Source organism: Petromyzon marinus, chromosome 7 (genome assembly GCF_048934315.1).
Source record: "Petromyzon marinus isolate PM22_M1 ecotype Great Lakes invasive population chromosome 7, UKy_Petmar_22M1.pri1.0, whole genome shotgun sequence".
NCBI classification, from domain to species: domain Eukaryota; kingdom Metazoa; phylum Chordata; class Hyperoartia; order Petromyzontiformes; family Petromyzontidae; genus Petromyzon; species Petromyzon marinus.
The window spans coordinates 11,492,455-11,506,499 of NC_133673.1; the positions used below are offsets into that span (position 1 = coordinate 11,492,455).

General features: G+C 48.0%; 1 protein-coding gene across 2 annotated transcripts in view; it reads right to left on the reverse strand.

Moving 5' to 3' along the window:
* The window catches only part of LOC116939976 (uncharacterized), a 57,437-nt gene that overhangs the window by 9,345 nt on the left and 34,047 nt on the right, over positions 1 to 14,045 (reverse strand). For both annotated transcript variants that reach the window (XM_076065379.1, XM_032949106.2), the window contains exons 7-13: positions 12,672 to 12,781; positions 12,426 to 12,474; positions 8,682 to 8,802; positions 5,921 to 6,015; positions 4,603 to 4,668; positions 1,667 to 1,766; positions 58 to 210 (exon numbers count right to left, since the gene is read on the reverse strand). In XM_076065379.1, the coding sequence (XP_075921494.1) occupies positions 58 to 210; positions 1,667 to 1,766; positions 4,603 to 4,668; positions 5,921 to 6,015; positions 8,682 to 8,802; positions 12,426 to 12,474; positions 12,672 to 12,781 (694 nt within the window). The remainder of the gene's footprint in view (positions 1 to 57; positions 211 to 1,666; positions 1,767 to 4,602; positions 4,669 to 5,920; positions 6,016 to 8,681; positions 8,803 to 12,425; positions 12,475 to 12,671; positions 12,782 to 14,045) is intronic.

A 14,045-nucleotide genomic window follows, 5' to 3' on the forward strand; every position in this document is an offset into this window, starting at 1 on the left:
TGTGAAGGGTTGTAGCGGGCTGGGGGGGCGGCTCGGGTCGAGGGGGAAGGGGGTCACCTGGGGGAGGGACGTCGAGTTTCATCCGGCGCAGCTCCGTCACCGACAGCTGCAGCTGGTCCAGGACAAAGTCGTCTTCGTACATGAAGTCTTGCGTCAGGCTGTCCTGCAGGTACTCCATGAGGTCCTCCATGCCCATGGTCATCAGCCGCTCTGGCAAACAAAGGCACGCACGCAACGCACGCGGCCAGTGTGACGCATGCGGGAAACAAATGGATGGTGGGGGGGGGGGTGTCGCATGAGATTGAAAATAACTCGCTTGCTGCTACTTCTTTTCTCTGGTGGGGGTTGAACAGTCAATATAATTTATTTGACCAGGAGATGAATTAAACGCAATTGAGACACGTGAAACACCATTACTGCCGACAATGACCTTGTTACGTTGCAATTATGGCTTTATTTTTTGGTGATTTCGAAAACGTTTTTTGGTTTGGACATGTTTGTTTTGTTGTAGTACGGAGTTAGACTGATGGCCTTAATCTAAGTTTTCTTGTGGTTGTTGTTTGACTTGCATCCCACTGGGATTTTTTGCACACAGCGTTGGTGTACGGTGCTTTTTTCAGGAATATTTTGCTGTTTTTTTCCATGGATTTTCTGTTTGCACAGTCACATAGTCAATTTAAGATGTTTTTCTTGTTCGTGTTTTTGTTTTTTTGTTTGTTGTGTTTGTACCCCGATTCAAGAGCCGAATGGCTCACAGGGCTGTACCACAAAAAAATGAACTGAACTGTTTTACATGTTCACGTGGAAGGTTGGTGAGCCAGTGGACAGCTTCGGCAGTGGCCTGTTTAATATCTGAAATGCCGCCGGAGAATGAGCGAAGCGGGCAACGGCGTAAATATGTGGTCCGTGGTACGAGATTGGCGACTGTGGGATGTTCGTAATTATTTCGCTGGTGTAAAATACAGCCGCATCTGCCGTGCGATGGACGGCTACTGCCTTGGACGAGGTCACACGTAGAGGTCATCGCGGATGAATGCCACGGACCCCGTCCGCCAAAGCATATTAACTGGGAAGTCTCAAAGCCATGTCGTGCAGCAATGCTGAAAATGGAAACTCAGCTGTGATGGTCTGCGCCCCTCCGTGCAACACCGCGGTAGCGGTGCTTTGCTGGTCATAGATGACACGTGGATATATTTTAAACACAGTGACCAAGCGCAGGCTCAAAGTCCTAAAACTTTAAGCGGCCAGCAACAAACAGCACTATCTAAGTTGTCATCGTTTGTTGCAAGATTGGAAAATAGAAGGGAGGGAATTCCATATATAAATATTTCAGAATGAAGTCTTGTTATTGAGAACAAATGGTACCAACCCCTTATTATGTCTTCTGAGCTCCTTCCGTCGTTTCAAATCAATGTTTGTTACACGGGATATCCGGTTCAGCCAGTTACCCAGCGAGTTTTGGTGGCAATGGCCCGCAGCCACCAACAACAGTTACTGTTGGGGTAGAGAGGAGCCCAGCCAGCCAGGAAACTCGAGGAATAGATTCTTTTTTATCGTAGAATCATGTATCATGAACGAGGTTGGCATTTTACTGTATTTCAATACGCGGTTGACAGTGGCAGTCGGACCGGACAAAATACATTTCCCATGGGGCCCTGCTACTCACTCTTGTGCAGCTTGAGCGTCGTGTAGGCCATCGCTGTCATGACGCGGTCGCCCTCCAGGATATAAGCGTCCCAGAGCCGCAGCGCCAGCGTGAACGGGGTCTGTTTGTGGGGGCGGCGGGCAGGTGCATTGCATCAAACGTAAAAGTGCGGCGTTGCGATTTCCTGCTCACGCCACTGTCGGCAGGATTGGCCTCCATTAGGCAGAGCCCTGGAGAGCCCCTGCGCAGGAGGTGTGTTGGCCGACTCCTTAACGCCATCCAGAAACCGTGGGGAAGATGGTGGGAGTACCCACGCTTTGCCTCGCGACACGCGACCCCGACGATCGACTAACCGCGGCGAACCCATTTTATACCTCTGGGTGGACGGAGGCGGAAGGCGGTCTAGGAAGCTTTTGCACCACTGATTCAACTGCGGCGCCGACGCATCGAACCGCGCTGAACCCATTACAACCGCGGCAGCGCCGCCCTAAAAGAGGCCAACCCCTTTATCTTGAAAAGCGCTTCTCGTGTTTATCGCGGTCACAATCGGCACGCTCTACAGATAAAGCTGCGCACGTACGGGGCACTTGTATCCATTTACGAATGAGAGTCACCGTGCGCGTCGCGTAGAAATGCGATGCGTACAGAGCGAAAAGAAAGACGTAGAAGGTTTGCACGCACGGCCCGAGTTAGATTGACGAGAAAGGGGTCACGGGAGGCGCGGGAGCGGTCAGGTGACCCTCGCGACCTGCGGGTCGGCGTTCCGCAACGTGCGCCCATAGGCCGCGTTGTGGGGGGTCGTTGTTTTAGACGCGTTGAAAGAACGAAGCATTTTGGGGACAGAAAAAAAATCTTCACGAATAAACTTCAAGCGCTTCGCAAGGTCGAGTCTTTGTACAATCGTTGCAAGCTTTCGTCAAATAACTCAAAGTAACGGTGCAGGCAGCTGAAATAGAGTCTAGTTAATGCATAACCGCCATACCTTAGCGTTAAACACTGTACCGCGTTCATCTCAATCTCTTGACTTCGAGGTAATATTGCATTTTATCTCCTGAATATGCATTGTACTCACATGGTGTTCAAATTTGAGGTTAATGTACTCAAAGACCCAAAACAGCATCTGGTTCCATGGGCCAGAGCAAAATTTGGTACCACTAGAAGTATATATTTCGGGAGAACAGATAATGTACTTTGGCTGGTAAAAATGGATTATGAAAAAACATATTAATTACATTGGATTATCGCAAAATTCACCTTTATTGACAATTATAACAATTATTTTTGTTCCATGTCGGATTGGGTAGCAACTTTTCAAAAATATTTTGCCTGTGCCCACATCGACTGAATGTTGAGCGGTTGTCTGTTGCATTTCGTCCATGTAAGAGTTAGACCAGAAGATGGCACTGTTTGGTACGTTGTGAGCCTACATTGTAATCTCGCTTTTCGTTCCTGACACAACATGCACTCTGGAACAACCTGTTGAGGCACAATGCCAACCCCCCCAACCACACCCATCTCCACGACTAGAGGCTGTAAAAGAATTGGCCCACCCAGGTGTAATTACCCCCAAACTGCACTTGTGTTTTGGCAACTGGTGATATTCAGAGTTTGATGACGATTGGCAGGGTACCGGGCAAAACGAGCCAGACCAGACCGTACAGTAGTACATACTCTGTTCGCGCGCTCGTGTGTTGACTGCCACCGTGGTTCATACACGATGCTGAGCTGAGAAATTCTAGCCGATCGAGTTTTGTAATTTCAAGTCAGTAATAAGATACAAGGGTCAAATGATGTGTCACTTCGTAAGGAATGCTCCGAGACTGCATATTTATGAGTTCTGATCAGTGGCTGACAAAATGTTCTGGGTGTTTTGTTCTGCTTGGATATCAGCAATATTAAATAATAATTAAGTCATTTTGACAATGCACTGTCGGACGAAAACTCCCCCCCCCATTCGACGTCGATCTGAGGGGTCGTTCAGCCCAAGTCCACCGTGCCTGTCAGTGCGGGTTAATGAAGCGAAGACATAGGACCAGTTCAGATGTCAGAAATAAATATGCACATGCAATGATTGAGCGTTTAATGATCTACAGCCCTTTTTTTAGTCCACTTCTGGATGAAGGTTTCCCCGCGCCGTGTTAATCACGGAGGTTGTTTGTATTTACTTCGCGACTCCGATCGGGCGGGCGATCGGCTTCGATATCGCTCGCCCCACTCGCCATTAGCCGCGGCCCGGAAATCCACCTTGGGTTGCCAGACTTAAAAGCACAGTGCGCTAACTAATGCGCCGTGACTCCACCCATATTATACAGTCGATGTACTCTGTTTATAAATGAACTCTGTAAACTGGTCCACGGCTAGTTTTTCAGAAAGACTTCACACGTTTATTTATTTCGACGATCACCAAGCGGTCGGCGGTCTTTCCAAGTGCGCGTCGTGGGGCCCTGTATGGCGTTTGTGGACGGACAATGCTGGCTGCTGTAACCCTTTCCCATTCCGAGACGTCTGCAAGCTGCAGGGTTGGGGATCCCGTTCACCGCTGAATCCCGGAACGCGCGAGCGGTTGGCGTTCATTTTACTTAGAAAGGGGCGTAGCGCCGTTGATATTAAAGACATTGCACTCACCGCAGAGAACTGTAGCGACACGACCGCGCGCTAAGATAGCCGGCGCCATACTGTGCCATACGCCCTCCCGCACGGCCTTTTACTTCTGATTCCGTTCTGACGACGTACGTTACACAGTCGTACGCGTCCGTTACACAGTCGTACACGTACGTCATCGGAAAGGAACCTGAAGACAGACCGATGACGTACACATATGTAATCGGAACGATTACACATGTCGGGTGTTTCCCCGCGACCCCGTTGAACCCGCCAGCACGCTCGTCCCCGAACTCCCGCCGTGGCCACCACCGTCGCTGCTACCGCCGCCACCTTTCGTTCTTCGCCGCACTCACTCTGTCGAGGAAGCACTGCAGGAACCACTTGGTGCTGTAGAGAGTCGTGTACATCTCCTCCGAGTCCTGCAAGCGCAGAGAGACGAAAGGAGCCTCACGACGAGAAACCCCTTACACGAGGGACCGCGGCGAGCGCGCCCCGGTTGCTGCGGCCGCCGTGACGACCCACCGCCGGCCACGCACGTTGGCAGAGCGAGTCGATGCCCCGACGGTGCACGGGGCCCCGAGGTGCGCCAAGTTTAAAATGCCTCCAAGTCCTCCTCCTGTTCGCGGCGTTGCGCTGACGGGGGCGTAACAATGCGCGAGGTTAACATCGATCGTTGTGTGCAGGATGCGCGTCCCTCCAGGTGACAATTGATGCCCGTCGATTCATTTCTCTCGCGGGTCCACGTTGGCTCCCTTGCAGCCGCTCGTGGCCGCCGTGTTCACGGCAACGTAAACAAATTGACGCATTCGTCCATCGACTTCGATTCGTGACAACGGAATCGCGAGAGGCGCAAATCGTTACACCCTGAGCTGGCGGGAACGCGCAACTTATGCAACTCTCACCACAGCCTGTGGAAGCTGCCTAATCCAGGGCCCTTATGTCATCGTGAGAAATGGGCAGCAAACACAAGGATTTTGCATAATACAGGTGTCGGGGTGGTGGCCGGTTTAACGACACATTTATATTTGCGCGATCTAACACAAAAAAATAAACCTGTATTATGGATCATATTGGTCGCAAAAGCCTACGTGTTAAAATTAGGATCAAGGGTCCCAAATTGCACTCCTGTGCAATTGCCAAAGGTGCACGAGGCTCCAGTGGTAGCCACAACAAGGGGAACGGACTACAGGCAAATCCCAACACTGGAAGACAAATGGCCCTCCGGTGGATCAGTGGGATCCCTAAGTCGCTGATTCTGCGTGCTCCGCCAGCTTTCAACCACCGCAAACGTGACGACGCAACGAGTCAGGATTCTTACACTCGCGATGTGACGTGTGCATTGATCTGTGCGCTTGAGCAAAGGTCGTTTGCAATTTATGCAGAGTATATGCGAAGAATATTCTCGTGTTACACTCAGGACGATGGGGGTGGACAACACTCTACGGATACAGAAAATAGAGCAACAATACAAACAAGAATGGTAAGCGTGGGGTAGAGAGAACCGATTCTTGAATCAGATCGTTACTCCCCCCACCCCGCCCCGAATCGTGGAAAATAAATCATTTGGGATGGTGAATCGCTAAATGTTAACACGCGCGAGGCTATGATGGGAGCTCCGATGGAGTTGCGAGCGAGCGTGGCCCGGCAGGCTGGCGGCTGCACGTGACTTACGAGGTGCTTCTTGAGCTTGGGCAGGAGCTTCTTCAGGATGCGGTCGTGGTGCTCCTGAAACCGAAGGAGCTTGGGAAACCCTGGCATGAAGAGACCTACGCAGAGAGAGAGAGAGAAACGCAATTCACCGCTAATTGAGGGGTGTATTTCTAAATGCTTGCTTCATCCTATTGCTATTCCTACTTTGCATACACTGTACAGTGTACCTAGGGCTTACCTTTAGCCGGGTCTGTCTGGAGTTCGGAAAATACTTTTGCACCGGGCACACCACATCAAGTTTACCTCTCACTATGGCTGTGGTCGCTTAGTTAGTCATGTGCAACCTACTCCAGACTACAAGCGGCCCAGAAAATATTCAGTGAGACCCGGGTGTGCTGCACATATAACTCACGCACTCATTACACATAGAGTGCTTGCCACAAATAAACTACAATACCTTGGTGATCTCGTCAAGGAGCATTAACCCTCACACAAACTCCGGTCATCATCACAGCAACGGCTTTTTTCTAACCATCGAAAAAAAGAGACGGCCACTGCATCGCGCGCTTTCAAATGCGCTTCTGCGGCCGTCTGAAACGCTCTTCCTTCTAACATTCGGAAACCCACTGGAGCTATGTCATTTTAAATCATCTAGTCTGAAAACTAATTCCTTTAGAACCGATTTTTGTGTCTAGTTTGTCGTCCTTCCCCCGGCACCTCCGATTACCACGGTTGGCTACGTGCGGTGCGGACTAAGTTCGACATACATACACGGAAACAACAGGGCAATACGACTTGCTACGGCAATCGTTACACGGTGACCTTTACCCCGCCTGGAGTGCAAAGTACACCCCCCCCTCCCCCCCCCCCATATTTTGATGGCAACCTGGAGATGGAGAGGTGTGGCGAGAATGCGACGGAGCTAAACTGCTGCGATTGAAACACAAACGTGCCCCGACACGCGCGTGGGAAAACGCGAGAGGTGGCTGTTGCGTATAGTTGACGTGAAAAATGTCGTCGAACTCATCAGATCTTCTGACTGTTTTTCTTATTAACTACGGGGGGGGGGACTGCATCTCGGAGCTGTCTGGCGTGTGCTGTCGGGTTGTTCGGCACGACGTCCGGTGTTTTCGCTCCGCGTCCTGGGAGCTTCCGTTCCTGAAGAAGCTCCATGGGCACGAAACGTCGGACATTGTGCTGAACAACCCGTGGTGCAACCCGAATACACAGCGGAGTGTTATACAACAGAACGGCCAAAATGCACGCAGGAGTGTAACCGCACCTGATACTTGTCATATTTATTTATTTATTTCCAGAGCCTCTTGATTTTACTTTAATGTCTCTTGTTTTTCTCTGCAATTATATGCCAACTGTGCTATCGACATCATTATGTAATGTAATGAGATGAAATGTTCAAAGAGGGTTTGTAGCATGTTAATCACACAGTTTAATTGTCCATGCCTGTAGAAGCCAATTAAATTAATACATAACAAAAAATATATATAATTGTATTTGTGCAGTCATTTGGCAAACCGGACTGATGCCATACAATGTGTTAACACTCCAGAGCCTGGTTTAATCACGTGCAGCTGCCTGGATTCAAACCCAGGCTCTCGATGGAGGCCGGCTCGGGGTGACCTGCCACAGGATTAGCACTCTGATCTGCCCGGCCACCTCCCCTTAATCTGAGTTCAACCAGGAGCCAGCAGTGTCCATTTAGGAATTTTGTGTTCATCATCCACTCGCTTTAAATTAAACATATTACTCCAGGTCACAGGCTTCATGGGACATGGTGTTGATCCTGAAAAGTGGAAGCTTGCAACATATCTACCAGTTAGAATCAAGGTTAACATCTTTAATTAATTAATTCAATGTTTGTATTGCATGAGCATTATGCAATGCAATATTTATGTAGAAATCACGAAAACCAAATACTAGTTTTCCATTTTCTTAGTTCTTTCGGTAAAGTCACGTTGAAGGGAAACAACAAAATAATAATGTTGTTTCCCTTCAACGTGACTTTACCGAAAGAACTAAGAATATGAATTACTGCAGTCACGAAAGCTTTAAATCAAAATTTAGTTTTCCATTAGTAAGATGCAGTGTGATAAAAAGCATTTTTAAACTCCCAAGCTTTGTGTAAATGGTCGCTGTGTTCTGCATCGGTAGCTTGGAGCAATCTCTAGGGCGCGATGATGTATTAGCAAATTAAGATGCGACAAAAAAAGTTTAGATTAGTTCAGCATCCAAACGCCATTAACCTGCAGCAGTTCAGCCTATTAGTCAACTGCCTTTAATTTCCACAACAAATTGTGCATTGATGAATAAAATGATTCTTCATCCCGCGACATCACATGCGTTTGAAGCATGTGCGTGAGAATGTATGATTTTTTTTTTAATTCCGCGAATTACATTTGAATCACGTGGCTAATGTTACCGTGGAAACGAGGCAAAACGAAATGCGTATCGATAGGAGGGAGTAAAAACGAAACAAAACGTAAGCAAAATCTTCAACTGATTCGAATCGCCTCACCAAACTGTACATAACCACTGGGGTGGCGGTGAGCTGGCAGCGCATCGTCGCATTGCCGAATGTTCCAACGCAAACGCCAATCCGTGGCGCAAAGCAAAGCCCTACTTGTCGCCCACTTCGCATTGGCCACCGAGTGCCACGCAGCAACAGCAGCAGCATGCGTGTGCAAACAACCAGTGAAGGGCCCTCCTGTGTGTGACGGGGTGCAGTGGGTGGGGACAAAGAGAGGGGGGTGGGGGGGGGTGGTACCCTGCATGGTGTGCCTGTTGCTGCTCATGAGACGGACGAGGGCCCAGAAGGCATCCTCCTCCCCAAGGAACATCAGCAGCAGCGCGCCGACCTGGCTCATGCCCTGGCAGTAGCCCACGTCCTGCCGGGGGAAGGGTGAGAGATGGAGGGGGGCAGGCGAGTTACCATTTACTGTCAAACTTTTTATTTTAACAGGTGAGGCCCACCGAGCTGTAGCGCTCTTTTTCAGAAGCGAACTGGCTCTCACAAATTATATCTCAACGGCCAATGCGGAGGGAAAAAACGTCTCCTAGCCACCGTGGCACCCCTAATTGACGAGGTCAACGCAACTAGCTCTCCTTCACCACTCACCCAGACAGAGATCTGTGAACGACTGGACATCTGTGAAAAAGAGCTTCACGGCTCATCGGATTTCTCCAGGGTGAATTACAAATTTAGATTCTGACAGAGCTGAGATCGCCGCGAGCTGAAGTGAGAGACCTTTGATGGGGAGAAAAGCGCAATGTGGCGAACGTTCCGAATGCAGAGCTTTTGACAGCGCAAGGCTGAAATGTGTAGCCAGTGACTCGTGGGGTCAAGACCACACGGTAGGCAGCAGAGGGGAGTGCAGCAAAATCCATTGTTGTACTGTACTCCGATAATGTATGGCATTGTCTTTGAAACTGATTGGCCTACGCCAAAGACAGCCTTCTTTATGGCCTAATCTCAACCTGTTAGACCAGAGAACGCCAAAAGGCGAACAGTACAAAGACAATGCACGTGTCAGAAAATTATAGCTCGGGGCGAGAAGCTACGTCGTGAGACCTTTTCCACCATGACCAATGCGAGCTCACGGAGAACGCCAAAAACAACGGGCGTGATTGTTTGCGTAAGTAATTAATCCGAAGCTTTGTGGTGGATTTACTGAACGGGGGGAAAAAATTTCGGCTGTCCACGCAGTCCCCTTCCACAACGCCGCCGCTCATTGCCTCACGGACAGGCCATGGGATTCTACAGCAATTAACTGCACTCTTAATCAACCCATTCTGTTTCATGCCGTTAACCTAACAAAAACATCTGAAAGAAATTGGGACTTGAAAATGGGAAGTTAGGTCGAGGGTTTGCGCACATAATGGTGACATAACAACGTTTCACTCTAATGTACTCATGCACAAATAACAAAACGTTAGTCATTTGCACCTAAATGCTATCAAGCCAATGTGACTGGTGGAATCTACTGAAAGTTATTGATGTGGTTACAATAAAAAACGAGTATTTATGTACTTTGTAAAGTACTGAATTCTTGCATATTGTGATTTTGACAGTAATTAATGCAGTCATAAACCTACTTGCTGTACTGATTCAGGGGCGCCGCGGTGGCTCGGAGATGTTAACTATCTCGTCTGGTATACAGGAGGTCGTGGGTTCGATCCCGACCCTGACGCCTCCTGTATATTTGGAGTTTGCGTGTTCTCCCTGTGGTGGTGTGGATATTTCTCTGGGTCCTCCGGTTTTCCCCTCCACATTTACAAAGATGCGTTTCGAGTACAGCATTTGGCTGCTACAAAAATCCACATGATATCCCACTTCGTGGAGGTATAATTTGTGATATCCGAGCCGCTTCTACGAAAGAAAGAGCTATATTAGCTCAGAGGGCCTTACGTGGTCAAATAAAAAACACATTGCCACCACCTCGCCGTCCGTCAAATTCGCGTCTCCTCACGCAGACCACCATTTCCACGCTCTTCCACGAACCCTACCTCGGGCTCGTTAGATCTCCCCCTCTTCCAAGTGGCCTCGCTCTCACCCCCTCCACCCCCTTCCCATTTATCCTTCTTCTTTGACGCTGTCTCTCACGTACGTGAAAAGATCTTGACATGCCCGGTCACATGTAGACTCTGTATAAATCGAGACGGCCCTTGTTGTTTTTTTTGTTGTGCTCTACCATACTCGACGTTAAAATAAGCAAAAGCAGAACGGGTAATTGTGTGCACGTGCGTTTTTTTCAGACAATTATGAGTGGCTCATGGCAGCTGAAGAGAGATTAAATCTGTTTACAGGGCTACCTTTGGTTTAGAGCCATGCAGCGATCATTAAAGGGGTACTCTTTCTCATGCTGTTTTTTTTGCTTTACAATTTTGTGTTTTCCCCCTCCACAATTATATCCCAATTATGTTAACGAGCATCGTGTCACGTGTCACGAGACGTGGACGTGTCGGCTCAGAGCTTTCGTGGCTAGCAGAGCACTAGCCTGCTGCGTCAATGCTCCCCCCCCACTCCCCCCCCGCCCCCCCCCGAAGATGATGTCCCAGAAGCCGCTTCTGAAATCACGCGACTTGGCCTCTTCGTGTCCGCAAGAGGGGCATCACACCTTTTATATACGTCCTGCAAAGAGCGTCCGTTGCATGCCCGTCGAAAAGTGTTCGTGTTTTTTTTAATTCTCAGAGCTGGGTTAAAACCAAATCCGATGGGTTTGCTGGCAACGAGGCCGAGACCATCGGCTCACTGCACTTGGGGAGACCCAGGTTGAAACCCAGGATCCTTCCCCGGGCGGCACCAACTCGGCGTTCTGACCCACGAGGCACCCGGCCACCTCTTCGTGGGTTATTGCCCAACTCCTCTGCAATTCTGCACACCCCGTTGGCTCGTGGGTCGATACTTCGGGCTGCATCAACGCTGCCTCGAAGCATTGCCAATCGATGTAAACTACTGCTCGCTGCGTCGGCTCCCACATCGCGGTTACGGGCGACCTCAACTGATCTTTAATTGCCTTGTGAAAGAGAAGGGTGTTTATAGCTCGTATCAAAATAACTCGGGGGGAGGGGGGGGAAGTGGTGACCCGAATTTCAATTCGTGGTCACGGCTAACATCAGTGGCGAGTGATAATATGAACCAGGGTACCCCCTCCGCACCATCACCAACCTTGCAGTGGTCCAGTTTAGTAAAATACTTAGGCCAAACAACCACCATGCGTAACAATAATGTGGAGAGGCCTTCATCCAGCAGTGGCATATCTGTTAATACTGATTCATGATTAGTTTATTTTGGGTTAAATCGTGTAGGTATTATAACTTCAGGATTTAACCCAAATGAAACTAATTACGAATCATATTTGTCATGAGGCCCTACATATAAAATTAGCTGCGAATTATTATAATTCTTAAAATAAATTGGAGGAGTGGTGGCTTAAGTTCAATTCATAACCACGGCCAACATCAGTGGCGAATGAAATCTCAACCAGTGCTAGGCCAACACTTTACCAACCTGCACTGACCACAATTATAATGCACGGTCAACAAACTCTCCATGACCGACACATAATGGAGAGGTTTCCATCCAGCAGTGAAGGGCTAGAATTGAATTATTTTGATTTAAAGCTTTCGTGACTACAGTATTGTTTCCCTTCAATGTGACTTTACCGAAAGAGCTAAGAATTGAATTATTATTCCCAGCAGTTTAAAGTGTCAATCGAGACTTATTTTACCTCCTTAGAGCCTGCAGCATTAACTCAAGGGCTAAAAGCTGACATTTGGACTTAAACGTAAAAAATACGAATAAAAAAATAATAGATCATATGCCTTGGTTGTGTGCATGCCTACCTCCCTGCTTTCTATACATGCGGTGTCATAAGGTTTTATCGCTCGCTCCTTGCATGTTTATTTATAGTTCAATTTAAATTCCATTTACAGCTCTTTCTGTAAACGAAGGCAACCCAAACCGGCCCAGTACTGCCAAACAAAGAAAAATACACACGCCCCGACTCACCGAATTGTAAACGGAGTACGCCGCCAGCACGTGGAAAAGTTCTTGCTGCCTGTAAAAGGAGGGGGGGGGGAACAATAATAATCAAAACCGAGAATGCGCGGCTGCTGATAATTGTTTTCACGAGCCCAATGAAGCTCAGCGTATTGGCGCACTCCCCCCCCTCCCCCCACTTGGTGGAAAAAACAAAAATTTCAGTGCTTGCTGGGGGGGCGAACGAATCTCTCTCTCTCTCTCCCTGGGCCTTACTTGACCCCGTAGCGCTCGCGGAACATGATGTGGTTGCGGAACGTCCGGTTGACGTCGAGGTCAATTTGCCGAAGGTCGGGAGAGCGCTCCCGTGCCTGCCTCCGCATCCTCTGTGAAAGATGCGAGCGCAAGTCAATTTTCAACAAGTGACGCATGCATGCATGTATCGGTGAACTTATTTCGCACCGTACGTAGTCAACCGGACGTGCGGGGGGAAGAACAACAAACTAAACTCAAAAAGCAGTTCTAACGAAATGCGTCTTCAATTTAGATTCGGTCGTGATGCTGCTGCTGCTGCCGCCGCGTTGGCAGTGCTGTGCACAGCAGAAATAACAGCGAGCAACTCGGCACATTCGTCAACAACGCCGCCTTGAATGGGAAAAATAAATGTTTTATATATGTCTCTCTGCATGTGCCATGTCCTTTTTGAACAACATCGGCGGTCATGGCCTTCCATTTCGCCCTGTACATATTTGCTGAAGAAGTTTGCATTCCATACTCCTCCGAGTTGCATCCAAATTGTTCAAATTGCTTCTGAACTCAATGTGGCATCTTCCTAGGCTTCTTGTGCCTACAATTATCCCAGTCAAAACATAATATTAAGTTTTGATTTAAAGCTTTCGTGACTGCAGTGATTCATATTCTTGGTTCTTTCGGTAAAGTCACGTTGAAGGGAAACAATAAAATAATAAAATATATATAAAACAATAAAATTCTCACGACGTTTAGACTGCAACACAAGCAGTCATCATTAGGTGTGAAAACCAACGGCAAGAACATTTGAAAGAAGTGGCGGTTTGTATTTATTTATTAATTTATAAACGTTAGCACCACGGAGAGCGATTTGACAGTTTGTTTACGTGGACGAGTCCATCTATGTTCGGAAAAGAGGAGGGGGGAGACGAAAATTTAATGTATGCTGTCTGAAAGCCACCGTAAGCATGAACAATCAATTAAGACCCGAAATGGTTTATCAAATCCTTCCAATGATTGCTAAACCAGAATCCATCTTCTCGGTTAAAATTGTCTCTGTGTTTGTATATGTGGATAGCCTCGTTCATGAGGCTATCCACATATACACCTGATGATGACTGCTTGTGTTGCAGTCGAAACGTCGTGAGAATTTTATTGTTTTATATATTTTATTATTTTGTTTCCCTTCAACGTGACTTTACCGAAAGAACCAAGAATATAATATTCAGTCTTTTGTTTTTTCATTACATATACAATAAATCTTGCCTTTTTATATACACATTTTGGCTATCTGCGAATCACATCTGGAACCCTACGAGGGAGAGAAAGAAATCGTTGAAATAAAGTAATGAGATAAAAGATTGGTTTTCGTAGGCCAATATTATTACACGAGAAATTTGC